The 17214-nt window shown below is 50.6% G+C and overlaps 1 protein-coding gene across 1 annotated transcript in view; it reads left to right on the forward strand.

The window, feature by feature from the left end:
* The window catches only part of SCN10A (sodium voltage-gated channel alpha subunit 10), a 76888-nt gene that overhangs the window by 49987 nt on the left and 9687 nt on the right, over positions 1–17214 (forward strand). Inside the window, exons 16-24 of the mRNA XM_054595491.1 lie at positions 470–934; positions 2202–2339; positions 3891–4014; positions 4974–5128; positions 7981–8154; positions 12109–12231; positions 13466–13750; positions 14448–14501; positions 15317–15454. Of these exons, the coding sequence (XP_054451466.1) occupies positions 470–934; positions 2202–2339; positions 3891–4014; positions 4974–5128; positions 7981–8154; positions 12109–12231; positions 13466–13750; positions 14448–14501; positions 15317–15454 (1656 nt within the window). The remainder of the gene's footprint in view (positions 1–469; positions 935–2201; positions 2340–3890; positions 4015–4973; positions 5129–7980; positions 8155–12108; positions 12232–13465; positions 13751–14447; positions 14502–15316; positions 15455–17214) is intronic.

A 17214-nucleotide genomic window follows, 5' to 3' on the forward strand; every position in this document is an offset into this window, starting at 1 on the left:
CATCTCTGAGCACTTTCCATCCCTCGTGTCCTTTCCTCTTCACAGCCACTCTGAGAGGTAGGGAGTCCCCACTCCCCGCCTACAGGTGGAGAGTGTGAAGTCACAAGCCATGAGGGCATGTGTCCAGGATTCCAGAGTGAGGACTGGAACCCAGGGCTTTGGCAGATGAAGGTGGTCCCAGGGCTTGCCCCTCTCTGTTGTCCCCGATCGTCCCTTGGCTCAACAGGATTGATCCTCCTCTGCGGTGGAGAACATGCTTCCCAGCTTTATCCACGTGAGCAGGTCACTTGTGACCTTCCCAAGGCTCTCCTCAGTTGCTCTCAAATGACCATTCCCCCACGAGGGAACGTATCCCGGGGCTGCAGGGAGAGGCCCAGGTGTGGCTCTCCTGCCGTCCAGCTGCCCATGGGGGGGCCATAGAGGAGCCGAGCTCGTTGACTGAGCAGTCTTCCCTCCCACTTCCCTCCAGGTGCTCAACCTGTTTATCGCCCTGCTGCTGAACTCTTTCAGTGCCGACAACCTCACCGTCCCCGAGGAGGATGGGGAGATGAACAACCTGCAGGTGGCCCTGGCACGAATCCAGGCATTTGCCCATCGCTCCCTGAAGGCCCTCCGCGACTTCTTCCACAGGCCCTGCCTGCTGCCCCGGACCAAGCGAGAGCCCCAGATGGTGGTGAAGATCCCACTGTCCAGTTCCAAAACCGAGAACCACATTGCTGCCGATGCGGCCGTGGGGAGCCCCGGCGGGCTTTCGGGCCCCAGGGACCCCAGGGACAGCCACGGTGACTTCATCACCAATCCTAACATATGGGTCTCTGTGCCCATTGCCGAGGGTGAATCTGACCTCGATGAGGAGGAGGAGGAGGAGGAGGAGGAAGAAGAGGAAGAGGAGGATGCTCAGAGTTCCCGGCAGGAAGTGATCCCCCAGGAGCAGGTGAGAGTTCTCCCACCGGGAAGCCACAGGAAGCAGGGAGAGGCCTTCGGGAGGGAGCAACAGGCACAGGGGGGGAATTATGATACAGGGATTTTTCAACGTCAGGGCTGGCGCACGCTCAGGAGCTCCAGGCGAGCCAGCCAGAAGAGCCCGTGTCAGAAGAAAGCTCAAGACATGCCAAACTTTCTGGAGGAAGTGGCATTTGAGCACCTGGAAGGAGAGTCAGGATTCCCCAGCAAGAAGGGAGCCGGGGCAGCCTTGAGCGCCAGGCCGGCGCTGTGCGGTGCTTGGGAGAGCCTTTCACACAGCCGCCCCGCTCGCTCCCCCGAACCCAGGCTCTCTGCATGAGATGCTTAGATTCCTCTGAGAACAGGCTGCTGCCCAAGAGCAAGTCACTTCTCATCTTCGCCAGAAGCCCAAGGGGTCATGATCATTATGGGACTCATTTATCCAGCTTTTCTCGACAAGGAGTATTACAGGGAAATGACACTTGTCCCTTTTAGCACCAAAGCATTTAAAGCACATTTCAGCCTTTGGGGATTTTTTTTTTTTTTAATACTTTGCACAGTTCCCTTCCACTTTAAGCTGATGTATCAATCTTCATTAACCTCTTTCCCGTGACGAGGGGCACGCACTTCTCTACAATATGGGAAGGCAGGGATCCCTGTGGGGCCCTGGGACAGGCAGGGCTGCTGGCCACCCCACGAAATGGCCTTAGACAGCTGTGCTTTGAGTCTGTGGCTCTTCCATAGCCTTCTTCCCCTACAGCTGTCACTTCTGTTGTGTTCTGGCAGCTGCTATCAGCTGCTATATTTTACATGCCTTTGTCTGGGTAACAGCCAAAGGCAGGGCGTCACCGTCCCCGGAGCAAAGGACAGAAACTCTGCCTCAGATGTCTCCACTCAGAGCATTTCTTGTTACTTTGGGGTCCTTGGGGGACTCCAGATGGCCAAGTTCACTTCCAATCTGACCTTTGGACAATTAATAAGGGTCATGGCTAACATCTATGGAGCCAAGCACTTTGTTCAAAGTGTTTCATAAGCATGAAGATATTTAGTCATCAGAATAACTAAATAAAGTAGACCTTGCCTTCTCAATTTTGCAGATGGGAAAAGTAAAGATCAGAGAAGTTAAATAACCTGTCTAAGGTCACACAGCTTATGAGTAATGAAGCCAAGACTTACACAGATCTGTCAGGCAATAATAGGGTCTCCACACTTGGTGGGTGGATGGATAGGTTTTAGTTGGGATGCTCTCTCACTAGCAGGAGCAGCTGCAGCAACTCGGGAGGTATGAGGACCACCTGGCCTCCAGGCGCCCAGGCTCTGGAACGTCCTCCGAGGACCTGGCTCCATACCTGGGTGAGAAGTGGAAATACGAGGCAGCTGCTCAGGCCCCCGCTGAGGTAGGTATGTGAGCTTCCTGGAGAGGTAAGGTGTCGCAGACCACGCTCAGCCTCCTAACCTCATGTCACATCCTGGGAGTTTTTCAAGACTCTGCTAGACCCTGCGCTACTCAGCATGATTTCAACAGGAAGAGTGAGGATCCACAAGCGGTGAAGGGAGGGGGGTGGGGAACCAGTTGCTCAACCTCTCTGAGCCTCTGTGTCTTCATCTGTGAAACCAAATGGTAACCATGGTAGGAATCTTCTCATGCTTAAATGAGATGCTGCTTGTCAAGTGTTTAGTTCTTCCCTGAAATGGAGTAAGTGCCCAGAAAATGACAGCCGACAGACAAGGGAACAAAAGACAACGCACAGAGAAAGTTAGGTAAAGCCAGCAGATAAAAATCAGAGTGGCTCGTGGGGGAAGCAGTCTTCCCGGTGGCTCCCCAACCCCGCCTTCTTTTGTCTACACCAGCTTCTCCAACCAAAAACATCCCCGCGCTCTGGAGAGGTTGACTGTGCCGAGCGGCCCACGGTCAGCCTTACCCAGACTGAGCAGGAAGGAGAGTCGGGGATTAGGGATGTCTTGTCAGAGGCGAACAGAAACCTGGGGCTTCCATTACAGCTCTTTGAAGAAAACAGGCTGCAGGGAAAGACGTGTTTGTAAAGATTTGGCGCCTTGAATACCACTGTATTACAAATCAGGAATTTAACGTGACACTTAGCCTCCGAGCACTGAAGCTGGGACAGGCCCTGGGCTGGGCAAAGATAAGGAAGGCAGCGTTCATCCCCCGCAGTTATCATCAAGTCCTTCAGCTTGAGGAATGTCAGTGACTGGCCGTGTGCCCCTGGGCGAGGCTGACCACAGCAGGGGAAGATAAGAGGGCAGGCTGACCTGGGACCAGGGCTCCCTGCGTGAACACAAGCCTCTCAGTTCCAGCTGGGCGAGGCTTGCCACCTTCTACATGTAGACATCCTGTTTCCTACGAAGCTTTCTAAGAGCTGCCCTGGCTGGTTTTCTCTACGCGCTGTTTTCAGTACACAACTGATGGGCGTTGTCTTTGTTTTGTTTTTGTTTTGTCCACCACTCCGGCCAGGCAGGGAGGGGCCTGAAAGTGACAGATGGGGACACACCCCACCATTTGGGTCCATTAGCCGAGCTATCGGGTTTACTAACAAGAGAGCAGCCTCAGCTCCTAATTGAATTCATCTAGAGACATTACAGGGCTGGAGCTGCCAGGAGAGCTGCCACGCCCCTGCGGCATTGCTCCGTGGTTAAATATTCAAGCCCAGTGAATGCTCAGAGGCTTTCTGGGTATAATTACGGTGTCTCGGGCCATCGCCAGCACTCCATCAGGGGCCTGGAGGTTTAAACCCCCGCATCGCTAACAGAAGGCATCGCTATCGGGGCCTCAGCTGGCGAGGTACCAAACACACAAGGGACACCATGGTGGGTCCAGCCCTGAGGGATGCCCCTTGCATCTCGGAGCTCTTGGCCAGTGGGACCCACAGCGCAGATTCCCTGGGCCCCTCAGAGAGCTGAGTTCACGGCCCTAGGCTTGTGCCCTGCAGGGAGCGTGTGATAGGAGCTCCTCAGAAGGCAGCACCGTGGACTTCCTGGATCCTGAGGAGATCCTGAAGAAGATCCCTGAGCTGGCGGATGACCTTGAAGAGCCAGACGACTGCTTTACTGAAGGTAAAATAGAGAACACAGGCCTCCTCACACTGACAGTAATTAGGGCCAGAATCCAGTTCAACACTCATCGGGGCACCTGAAAATGTGTTCAGGGCCCTCTCCTGGGGTCCACAGAAGGCAGGGTCCCTCCTGCCTCACTCCTAGGCTTGAGGGACGGGCATCGGACCAAATGCCACAACCCGCAGCAGCCCAGGGGCAGGATCTACATCTCATGCCACCTCAGACAAGGCCGAGGGGTGCCGTGCCGCCTCATCGCCCTGGAAAACACTGCCCTCAGTCGTACATCAGCCCTCTGGAGGACAAAAGAGGGAAAAGGAGTCACTACCATAAACACTCTTGATTTGGGACATAAAGAACCCCAAGGACGGCCAATCTTTTGTGTAAAGTTTTAGGGCGGAGACCGCATTTTACGCCTCTTTTTCCTCAATGTCTAGAACAAGGAGGCACATTACATTCTCGATAGATATTTGTGCCATAAATGTATAAACAGACTATGAAATTATGGCCTCCATTTTAAAAATATTAAAAAAATTTTTTAAGAAAAACCTCTTCCAGTTTCCATTTCCCAAGTCCCATCCCAGCCCAGCGGCAGCCTCTCAGTTCAGCTCAGGCTCAGGGCGTAGCCCCCCCAGACACCACCGAGCCCAGGCCACACAGCTTATTTGGCTTCTGGAGACAGGCAGCCATAAGCACAGGGGCTACAGGCATCGTCTGTTGGGAGGAAGAGGGCTGGGGAGGAGATGGGAGTGGGAAGGAGCGATGGAGGGGGGACACCAGAGGGCAGGACTGAGAGGCGGCCTATAAGGGACCCCGCTTCTCTCCTATCACGGGAAAGAATTCTTTTCCAAAAGGGTGGCAAGCAGGTTTCCCGGCAGACTGGTCTCCCTGCAGGGCTGGAGCAAAAATTCTCCTCCTTTCCCACTGGGACATCCCTCACCATCAGTCACCTCTCCCCACAGGCTGCATTCGCCGCTGTCCCTGCTGCAAAGTGAATACCACCAAGTTCCCCTGGGATGTGGGCTGGCAGGTGCGAAAGACCTGCTATCACATCGTGGAACACAGCTGGTTTGAGAGCTTCATCATCTTCATGATTCTGCTCAGCAGCGGGTCTCTGGTAAGGGAAGGCAGTGTCCCTGCCCCAGGGCCTGCGGGTGGGGTCTCCACGACCCTGAAGCCCTGGAGCTGCATCAGTGGGGTCCCTTGACTCCTGGGGTGCAGGTCCCCATCCTGTGGCTGAAAGGAGATCTGCAGCCCAGCACGTGGGCTCCTCTCAGCAGCAGAGCATAGTAGGGGCCTGAGGTATCCATGGCATGACCTGCCAGACCCAGCTGTGAGCATTTCAAGCAGTGAGTGTGTCCCTTTGTAAATGTTACTATTACATGTTCAAAGCTATTCTCAAAACGTGGTCACCTGGGGAGCTTGTTCAAGTGCAGGCCCTGATTCCGTAGATCTGGGTCAGGCCTGAGAACCTGCATTTCCAGCAAGCTCCCAGGTGAGGCAGAGGCTGTGCTGGTCCATACTTTGAATAACTAAGCCTTGCAGGAAAGGAGATTCTGAGTTAGGGGACACTTCCTAAGCCCCTTCCTGAATCTCCAGCTTTGTAGGACAGGGAAGAATGCTTCTCTCTGTACCATGGCTTAATGTCACTGTACAAATTCAACTAATCTTCCCAGAGGACCAAGGTAGATGGCAACACAGCAAGGGTCTCATCATCCCCACTTGTCAGCGTTTTATGAATGAGGAAGTCACAGCCCAAAGGCATTGAAGGGCCCTGCCCCGGGTCCCAGCAAGGTAGTTAAAGGGGCGACTGGAACCCCACTTTCCTGACTTATAGGTCCAAGTGTTTTCACTTGTCTTGCTCCTCCTGTGTCATCCCCTGAAAACAATCTACCAACTGCCTGGGCACCCACCTAAATGCCAGATTTCCCAGGAAGGGTGCCCCAGCTGCTTACCGGGCAGCCCCAGCCCGAGGGAGGAGCAACGGCAGAGGAGGAGGCACAATCTGAGAGGTGGGAGGAAAATGAGATAGGCACACAGAGAAGGGGGCTTCCCAGGGTAGCGCTGGTTCACCCCGTCTCGGAAGGTGGAGAGGGCGTGGCAGGGTCTGAAGGAGCCCATCGTCCCAGCACGTGATTGTCCACCTGGAATAGCAGTCTCAGCCCAGGGCTGGGTGCGGAGGCCACATTGCAGCACAAGAGGACGCAGAGCAGTGCTTTCTCCACACCGACCCTTCCCTCTGCTCTGTCCTCCCTGATTAAAATAATAACCACTTTGGCTGATGCCTGGGTGCTTCCATCATTACCCCTTTGGCTCATGTCTCTCCCAGGTGCCTTCTCTCCTGAGTTCTCTCCACTCTCCCTTGTTCCTTCCCTCTCTACTCTCTTCTCCACACGCCCCAGCTGCCTGCCTCAGCAGCTCTCCGCTCACCTCCCCGGCTCCTTCCCCAAGGGACAGAAGAGGCTGGCACCAAAATTAGTCTTCCTTATGCTTTTACTTTGAGTACTTTTGAAAAAATAACATGAGTTTTCATCTGACAAAGTAAAGTGCAAAAAAAAAAAAAAAGAAAGAAAGAAAAAGAAACCCACTTGGAAATTATGGGAAAATGCAAAGAAAAAATATCACCCATTTTCCTATCACTCAGAGAATCTCACTTGGAAAACATTTGGTACCCTTCCTTCCCATCTTTCTTATGCATGTAATGCATACACATTACAAAACTGAAACCACACTTACGCGTTCTCTAATTTCTCAGTCACTATGCCCCTCCTATCTCCCGACTGGTGGCCAGGTTGTCCATGCCAGGAATGTGTCATTATCAACCTAAGTCATCTCTATGACCACTTCTAATGAGCACTGAGGAGTCTACGGAGTTACACCTTTGAAGACATTTCCTATCTTAGGTCTGGTTAGAAGAAGAACAGTAAGCAGAGACGCTGGTGCAGTTTGGGGAGGGGGCACTGCTGAGGGGGGGCAGAGAGAGAACAGGGGAACAAGCTGGGAAAAGACGTGGGTTTCCATGAAGCCCAGCCTCAGCCTGATCCCTCAGGAGCTCCCAGGTGTGAAGGGTGCCACAGAGCTGGCCCACCTTGAGGCCTTTTAAATCCAAAGTCAGCTTTGGGCTGCCCACCACCCATTACCCTGGCCCAGGGGGCAGGTAACCTCCTAAGGTGGAGGCTGTTTCCTTCAGCCCAGGGATGTCCTCAGGGAAAGGGGACATCCAGGAGCTGTTAGGAGCCAGCAGTCACAGCAGGTGTGGGATGGGTCCACTGGCCCCTCACATAGGATCTGGGTGGGCCACCAGGACATAGAGTGTCCTTAGATTAAGCTCTTGAAGGCAGAATTGCTAGCATTCTACAACCTTCGAGACATGTTACCAAGTTGGCTCTCCAAAAGACTGAACTGACTTTCACTCCTCCTCGGCCTTGCAGAAGAGGAGCTCGCCTCTTCTCCACAATCAGACACAACCAACCCTGGGGCTCCCTGTTCTTGTTTATCTGCCCCAATCTGATCCAGGAAAAATGGCCTCTCCTTTTCGTTTACATTTCCTTGATTACCAGTGAGATACAACATTCTTTTTCAGAGGTTCATAGGCGACTTTTGCTTCCATTTCTGTGAACTGCCATGAACACCCTTTGAGGCTTTTATTTTTAAGTCGCAGTAAGCATCTCTTTGGTTCACTTCCAAAATCCAATTCGAGAAGGTTTCCTTTCTCACTCACATTCAGCTCCCCTGCAAAATATGAGCAGGACCGCATGTTCCCATTGGCTCAGAAAGGTATGGTTTGTATCTCACAGGGTCTCCTCCGTTACCCCACCTCCCCAGAGCAGAGAACACAGAACAACACAAGCAAGCTGGTCACTAGAACCATCCGAGGGGCTGAGGGCAGGCCTGGCAGGGTCCTTCCCCACCACTGAGCCCTGGTGCTATGAGGCCAGGAAGCCTGCCATTCTGTTCCCTTCCTTCCAGGCCTTTGAAGACTATTACCTTGACGAGAAGCCCACGGTGAAGAACTTTCTGGAATATACCGACAGGGTGTTTACCTTTATCTTTGTGTTCGAGATGCTGCTCAAGTGGGTGGCCTATGGCTTCAAAAACTATTTCACCAATGCCTGGTGCTGGCTCGACTTCCTCATTGTGAATGTGAGTAGCTAGTGGGCACACATGGCGCTTGGGGGCCGCACCTCTGACGAATGGCTGTTGTTGCCCAAGAAAGCTCGGGGGCCTGGCCCTCAAGGGCTATGCCCAAGAAAAGTCTTGAGCACATAGCAAAGTGTCTGAAAATAGCCCTGCACACCTGTGAATGGTAAGATCTAGGCAGTATGTGATTTGGGCACCATGGTGACCCTCAGGTGAGGCCTCAGTCCTTAGGCCTCCATCCAGAAAGACCACTACCGCCCTCTGTATTTTACATTTAAAACAAGATGGCACACGAGGCTCTCAAAGGTCTAGTTACCCTGCATGCCTGGGCAGGGCTTCTGGACTTTGGGAGCTGAGGACAGCGCAGCACTGGGAATCTGTCCACCTGCTGGCTCAGTCCTCAGCCCTGGCTGCACTCTGGAATCGCCTGGGTATCTCTTAAAAATACAGTGAACAAACACTACTATTCCCAAAGGTTCTACTCTCCCTTGTCCTGGGGGTACAGAAGGGGTTGGGAAGGCGGGCATCAGTATTTTGTAAAACTCTTGAATGTGTCCAATGTGCAGCCAAGATTGAGAACCACAGAGCTAATTAACACCACTAGCTTCTCCCCAGTGTCACTAAAAGGAAAAGAGGGTCCCTTTTACATGTTGAGCTGAAGCTTGTGTGTCAGACTCACACTAACCTGTGGCCACTAACCCCCACATCAAGGAATTTACCAAGTGCCCCCTGCACATTGGACTTGTGTTTCCTCAAAGCCATGAGAATTTCATCCTCCATAAAGTCACCTAAGAGCCTTCCTACCCACCAAAAGCTAGGAGCGATCTCTCCCCTATCTTAACCACTATCGTTCTCTATCTCTGTCCAGGCCTTTGCCCTCTTGGCTCTGTGAGATGGCTGCCTGTGTTATTTGTTCACTGGTACACAGCTGAGGGGCCCTGCAGGCAGAGGGAGACACGTGTTGTGTTTGTCTCTGCCTCCCTCACTTCAACAGCCACAAGCACCAAGGTCTGCACATCAGAGGTGTCAGGAAGTATGTCTGTATTTGGTGCATGCCCCCTGAAGCTGGACAGAGTCCAGTACAGAACATTCTGTCCACCTCCTGCGTTGGCAGGTCCTCCATAGCAGGTCTGGGCACTCGGTTCTCTTCTTTCCTGATACCAATGCTCTAGCAGCATCAGGCCACTCTACCACAATAATTAGCTGTAAGGCCTGAGATCTGAGTCACAGGTGATAATTTTGTGCATATAAAATAATTATTCACAGGTGAATAGAAAGTGTTTTATTCTGGCTACTCATCCCTTTTAGGAACACAGTCACTCCAACCTAGGTAGGTCTCACTAGCTTCAGTCTTGATTGTTTAAATGTGATCATCTGACCATCCATCCTTTCTTCCATACGTCGCTCCTTCCATCTATCCAACCATTCATCCTTTCTTTTTTCTTCCTTCAAAACATCCATTCATCTTAACTTCTTCCATTTATTCTCTCCATCAGTTAGTTCTCTCCTTCCATTCATCCATTCTCAAAAGTCTTTCTTCTTCCTCTCTGCCCATCCATTCCTCTTACCCTTCCTTCCATCCATCTACCCACTGGTCCTCAGTCCTGTCTTCCCATCTTTTGATCCATCCTTCTGTATAATTATTCAATCATCTAACCTTTTTACTCATTCATGCCCCTCCTATCCCAGCCTCCTTCTGTCTCGGCATCCTTCTATCCATCTGTTCTTCTATCTTTCTGTTTTTCATTTCACCAACCCACCTATCTTTCCTTTTTTCCACCCATCCATCCATTTATCCATCCACCCACCCATTAATATATCCAGTCAACCTTTCATCCATTTTCTAATCTCTCTTATTTATCTTTTCTATCCAACTCTTCACCTTTCCATTCATCCATGAGTCATTTTATTCATTCATCATCCCTCCTCCATCTCATCCATCCACTATGCCATATTTTTCCTCTTTGGTTTCTTGCTTCCATCCTTCATTTCAACTATCTATACATACACTATTCATTGTTGTGTCCTTTAATTCATTTTTCTATACAACCATCCTCAGCTTTCCATCCAGCTGTTCTTCTTTCCTTCCTCCCATTCATCCCTACATGCTTCTGTCTTTTCTTCAATTGCTCAAATGTTTATTTATAACTATTGAATATAAGATTGACTTATGATGTGCTGGTGGAGAGATAAAAGCCAATAAATTAAAACTCCCTATCTCCAAGAGTTTATGCTTCAATATTCCAGAAGATAAGACACACAGGGAGAAATAAACATGTTATAAGGGGGTGCATGGTGAGCACTGCTGGAAATAATTAGTATTTTATGGACACAGAGACATGAGCCTGCTTCCACCCAGGGTGGCATGTGGTTAGGAATCTTCGTTTAAGATGTGGCATTAGGTTTAGGGCTTAAAATGAGAAGGAGCACTGAGGTGCCAGGAGGACTGGGGGCAGAGGAGAGTGGCGATCTTAGTTAAAAGATGACCCTGAGCAAAGGCACAGACATGAGTGCATTTAGGGAACAATTTGATTTGGGTAGAAAATATGGGTGAATTATGATGGGAAAAGTGGGCTGTGACTGTATCATACAGGCTAAGGAGTATGGAGCTTATCCTAAGCACCGGTGAAGATTGGGAGTCAGAGAGAGACATGATCATAATCAGACTTGCAGTAGAGAAAGGATGAGATGGGTGCGATACAGGAGCCCAGAGACCAGGGAAGCTACATCGCCTGAGTGGTGGGAGTGGAGCTGGGCTGGGGTGGGCGGGCTCTGATGGAGAGGTCCCCGCCCGTGATTGCCCCCGCTGCAGATGGTGCTCATGAGTCACCCTTCCTAGGGTGCTGAGCAAAAGACTAAATAGGGTCCAGGTTGGAGCTGGCCTCAAACCTTCCTGCCCTCTGTGAGCCACGCAGTTGGGTGCCACCTGCTGGTGTCTGGAGCCTTGCATGGGTGAAGGAAGGGGTTCCTTTTCATGCCAGTTCTTTATCCTGGTGGAATATGCCACCCATGCTGAGCATAGGCATCTTTAGAGGCACTAGAACCCGCCTATAAACGCCTCCTGTTCTGAAATTCCGAAGTACATCCCCATCTTACTGCCCAGATTAGCCACGCCCGAGTTCAGCCCACCAGTCATGGTAGAGCTGGGTTTCCCAGCATTGGTTCACAGTCTCCAGCAAGCTCAAGCCTATGCATATGGTATGTCCCTGGCACTTTTAGAGTTCCTGGAAGGTGTCACCACTTTTCCATGTCAGTTGGTGTCCTTTGCAATTCTTTGAAAAACTAACAGACCAACAGGGTCTCAGCTGTCTACCAAAGCTGGACCTTATGGACCCATGCCAGTTGCTCGGACTGAAGAACAGACCTGTAGGGCCTTGGAGCTCTCTTAGTCTGACTCTCTCATTTCACAGAGGTTAAAGTTCAACCTGGACTAATAAGATGCTGACCCAAGGTCAAAAAATAAAAAATCGGGGATCAAGAGAAAACTAGATCCCACTCAGACCAGGACACTTTCCGCCTTGCTTTTCTAAAGAAATACAATAGAAACTAATTTTATATTCCTCACAATGAATGTTCACATAGCCCTTATGAAGAGGCCTCACCACTCCAAGTCTCTGAAAGTCAAAGTTTTAAGGAGGTTGGGGCCCAACTGGTGCTTCTAGAAGGGGCTGGGAAGGTGGATCCGATACACTGGAAGCTTGGCCACCTACATACCATGGGCTGGCCATGTGGGGTTTTTCTTTCCCAGAGTCTCAGGTAAGTGATGAACGAAGTCGTTAATAAAAGGAAAGGGATTGGACTCTCTCTCTAGAACTCTCACTGGAATCCAGAATAAGGTGGGAGTCAGGACGATGATGTAGACAGAGCAGGGGGCGGGAGAGATTCCCTGTGTCCTCCCACCAGGACCCTGCCCTTTGGAGTCCTAGAGTGATGCTTTTGCTCTCTGCTTGCCCTCAGATCTCACTGATAAGCCTCATAGCGAAGATCCTGGAGTATTCTGATATGGCATCCATCAAAGCCCTTCGGACCCTCCGCGCCCTGCGGCCACTGCGGGCTCTGTCTCGATTTGAAGGCATGCGGGTAAGACCTATCTCCAAATGGCTCAGGTCTGCAACATTTGGTACCCCTCCCCACGTGATGATGCCCCCCATACCCCTGACCCCGAGCTCCAGGCCCTGCCTCCAAAAGTCAGCTCCAGGTACTCCCATCGGCTTGGACACTGGCAGTACTGCAGTGTCCTGACCTGCCCAGTTCCCCTTCAGGTCCCTTTGTGAGCCTTTCTTTCCTTCTCACCTCCAATATCATGTCTGCAGGGACTCACATCTCTCTTCTCTTAGTGGTCCTGCTTCATGGCTCCACAAGTGCCCCTTACCCCAACCTCCCCCTCTGCCAGGATGACCTCATTGCCAAAATATTTGCAACATCCCAAGCTCTTCATCTTTTCACAACAAATGGCCTTTTCTCTGCCACGCCCTTGAAATGCAGTGACATCATCCACTCAGCACCTCAGCCACCACCTACTAGAATACATCTTTTCTCCAACCTACTGCAGTCATTTTCCCTTTCATCCATCCTTCTCCTTACATATCCCCATCAGCTCTCACCTTGCCCTCACTGTCTTCCTCAGGGTGAAATGCTCACAAACTCCACTCTTGCCTTGCGGGGAGGTGGGACATGGGACTGCTAACCCTGCCCCTTCCTCATAATTACAAAAGTCTCCTGGTACAGAAACTGGGGTTTTTGCCTTCCTCCTCCATCACTGACTCAAAGAAAATATCAGATCTTCAAAAACAAAAGTGGACTTTTAAAATGAACTTGTACCTTCACAAACACCAGGCCCTTATGGCTGAAATAGTTTGATATTTATTTTATCTCCAGGTTTCTAATTTACAAACAGGGAAGTTTGTGAATATGGATTTAGGTTGTCACTGATTCTTAACCAAAGCATTCTGTACACCATGTCCATGTGTTGTATTTAAGGAAAATAAAGCAAGTTGCTAGAAGTCTGTATGTGCTAGCACAACACATACCCTCACCGCCCTAAATGAGCATGTGTGTACTTGTAAACTCACCCACCTGCTCAGTCTTGAGGGAAGATCCTGAAAGTTGTCCTGAAAGAAGCCTAGAGAAGGTTTAAACCCAGCGTCAGCCTTGCAGTTTCTCTCTGTCTTCTGAGCCTGAATTAACCCACTTCTCTTGCTTCCAAAGGCCACTGGCTCATGCAGCAGCCTGAGTGAGTGTAGAAAGCAGCTGGACCCAGCCAAGAGGGGTGGAGCATTGGTGGGGTTCCAGGTCCTTTTGCGTTTCCCCCCAGGTGGTGGTGGATGCCCTGGTGGGCGCCATCCCGTCCATCATGAACGTGCTGCTCGTCTGCCTCATCTTCTGGCTCATCTTCAGCATCATGGGCATGAACTTCTTTTCAGGGACGTTTTGGAGGTGCATCAACACCACCAGTCAAGGCTTTTCTCTTGTGCCTTATACTGTTGTGAATAATGAATCTGAATGTAGACTTCAAAACAATACTGGCAGCCTGTATTGGGTCAACATGAAGGTCAACTTTGATAATGTTGCAATGGGTTACCTCGCACTTCTGCAGGTGGTGAGTCCTTTAGCTGCTCTGTAACATGGAGGGACTGGGGTCTTTCAGGAGCTGCTGGGTAGGTGGTAGCACTCAGGCTGAACATGAGGCCAGAGGGCCTTACCAATGAGTGTGATCTCCCAGTGCTACAATTATATGAATGTGGGAAATAGACTAGAATAGAAGGATGAGCCTGCCATGGGATTGTATCAGGTAATGAGATAGAATTCACTACTAGTACTACTTGTACTAGGCATGGTATAGACACATGGGCAGTCTTCTGCAAATTACCCTTAAAGAGTAATAAAATATGTTCCAAGTTGTAATGATAGATAATGCTGGTGATGGTGACACTCAACCACATTCATGCTTTCATTCATTCATTCATTCATTCATTCATTCTTCATCCCTTGCATTCATCCACTTGTTCACTCAGTCTTCCATCTATTCAAGTGTTAATGTAATTGCTTATACATTTTTCATGCAGTTACCCACAAGTCCTTGCATTCCACTATTTATTCATGCATTCATTTGACAAACAATCCCTGAGTAACTATGGTGTGCCAAGCACTGTGCTCTGCCCTGGGAGATACAGAGACTATCAGAACTGGCTCCAGGGAAGCCAACGCTCAACGAGAAGAACAAATAAGTGAATCAAAACAGAGCCCAGTGTAGATGGATGGGCAGAGACTGAGTAACCTATGCTTCTTGTTTCCAGGCAACCTTTAAAGGCTGGATGGACATCATGTATGCTGCTGTTGATGCCCGAGGGGTGAGTCTCAGCCCACCTACTGGCTTCCCCTCCAAGTGTCCCACCCACATCAGTCTATTTGAATTGGAGTGAAGGTGGGCTTGGGACCACCCAGAAGCCTGGCACTATCCCTCTCTGGAGCAGTGACCAGCTGGCTCACTGTTGGCTATTTAAGCCGGCCTAGACTGCTCTCCATCCGTGCACCCTCCTCAGGCTTCTGAAGCTCTTCCTCTGCTCCAGAAAAGTTCTAGATAAAGAACTGTGGGTGAGGGCACTCCCTGGGCAGAGGTAGGGGCTAGAACAAAGGGATGAGATGGAATTTCAGGTGCCGTCATGTCAGCAAGGTGGAGGGGAGAGATGAGGCAAGACCCATAATGCTGTGGCAGACACTGTGCATGCCCTGCCATCCTCTTGGTTCACCTCTGAGTTCACTCGCAATCCTCTGAGACTATACAAGTATTTCTTCAGTGTTTCAGAGCTGGCTCAGCAGCTCCTGCCCCAAGTGCGAGCAATTGCATGTGCCCAGGGGCAACCCTCACAGATAAGTTTTGGGGGTTTGTGGATAAATGCCCCAGCTTCTCTGTCTCTTGGAGGCCAAATCCTGAGGTGTGTTTTACACCATTCCTTAGATGGCCCCCGCAGGATGGAGCACCAGTTGCCCGCAGTGATCGTTTCTCTCCCGTTTCTGCTTACCCTCCCCCTCCCTCGTTCCTACTTCCAGGGGTTGCCTCCCAAGTAAACCACCTGTGCCAGGTCCTTGTCTTGGGGTTGGCTTTGGGGGTAAACAAAAACTAATACACCCCCTTCTTCCCACCCCCCACCTTGTCTGCTCACAGGTGACCTTGCAGCCCAAGTGGGAGAACAACAAATACATGTACTTGTACTTCGTCATCTTCATCATTTTCGGTGGCTTCTTCACACTCAATCTCTTTGTTGGGGTCATAATTGACAACTTCAATCAACAGAAGAAAAAGATAAGTGGGGTTAAGGTGTTTCAGCGGTGACCCCTGGCCTCATGACTAAAGCCAACATTACTCACAGCTCCCCCTGCCTGACCAGGAGGCCAGTTTTGACCTTTGACACCAACATCAACCTTTGCCCTCTCATTGCACCCCTCACCTCTGTTTGCTGTCTCGGCTGCTGCTGGAAGAGTTGCATTTCTCTGTGTCAGCATTGCACCCCACCCCCAACCTTGCCTGGGATCCCTATCTTCTCTCCCAAAGTGCCATGGTCCTCCTAGCTGGAATCAGTTGTGTTGGGTGTGTCCCAGGTGACCCCTTGGGGAATATCAACAAGGAAAGAAAGGGCTCCAGCATGTGCTGCCTCTGTCTGGAGTCCGGGCATGCAGAGAGCCGAGTTGGGAGGCCTCCGGAAGGGCCAGAGCATCTGTGTTGGCAGAATCCCGGGCTGCCTCCATGGACCCTGACTCCAGTGAACAGGAGCCCAATCCCAGACAACCTCTCAAGTTTTTATTAAACATATAAAATGTATTCATGCTATTCTTCCATTTAATACCCTCTATACCCCTGAAGTAGAGAGGACGCCATTTTAGATTTGTGTACACCAAGATCCAGAGAAAAGAGAGGGGGGTCACGTGGTGAAATCATGACACAGATTTGAGAGCACAGCATTGGTTTTGACATCCTACAAGCCTAGGTTTGCATTCCCAGCTCAACCACTTGCTGGATGGCTAATGCTGGTGATTTTTTTAAACCTCTCTGAGCCTTGGTTTTGCCAGCCTTTCCATGGGGTTAATGATACCTACTCACACAATTTTAGTGAGAGGCAAATAAAATTCTGCACAAAAAGTACCATGTTTAGGGCTGAGCACATAATGGCCACTAAAGGAGAAGTGTCACTATTATAATTTAGAATATCAATCTAGTGGGGCAGGCATCCCACCTGCAGGAAGTCCTTGGCCAGGGTTCTAGGAACGAGATGGGGCAAGACAGGTCTGTGGGAGACTTGGAGGGACCCAGCAAGACAGCTGTGAAGCACTGCTCCGTGTCTTCAGTGCCTCAAAGGCTTTGCAGTCATCTGTACAATATTTTCTCCTGACAGCCAGGGAACTCAGCCAGCCCAGACATGTAGATGGCCATGTTAGAGAATAGAATGAGGTCAGCCAGCAATCGAGCTGGGGCGAGAAACTCTGTTTGCTAACTCCTTGTCCAGACTTCTCAGTGTGGCCCCACCCGGGACTCATCAGTCCTCCCAGGAAGTCCTATGTGTCCGCAAACTTTCTGAAATCTCCCAAACCCCACAGACCTCAGCCCCTTTCCCCCAGCATTTGCAGACTAATGTATACAGACATGCTTTTGAAATGGGAGGCTTTAAAATTCTGTCAGACTATGGAAGGTGAGGAGTTGAAGGAAGGAGGTTCAAAGGGTCCTGAAAAAAAGCTAACATCCAGTTCTAAAGGAGGAAGGCATCTTCAATGGTGTAATTTTCAGCGCTGTAACTGCACATGGCAGTGCAGCTGGCAGGGCCTTCAGAGTACCAATCAAGGGTTCTCTAAGGACCCTAGGATAAGGCAATAAGGATAAGGAACTGTAACTCAGTTCCTCCTCTCCAGGAAGGGGTTAAGGGACTGGGTCCCAGGGTCTTTGTTCTTGAAGTCCCTGAAGGATGCCCTTGCCCCTGGCAGGGAGTATGATTCTAGAAACCAGTGGATTTGATTGGCATGAGCAGGCTGGATTCAAGGCTCAGGTTTGAACCAACCTGTACCTTCTCCCTG

The sequence above is a fragment of the Pteronotus mesoamericanus genome, unplaced genomic scaffold, assembly GCF_021234165.1.
Source record: "Pteronotus mesoamericanus isolate MK-2021 breed Mesoamerican mustached bat unplaced genomic scaffold, CSHL_Meso_final scaffold_54, whole genome shotgun sequence".
NCBI classification, from domain to species: Eukaryota; Metazoa; Chordata; class Mammalia; order Chiroptera; family Mormoopidae; genus Pteronotus; species Pteronotus mesoamericanus.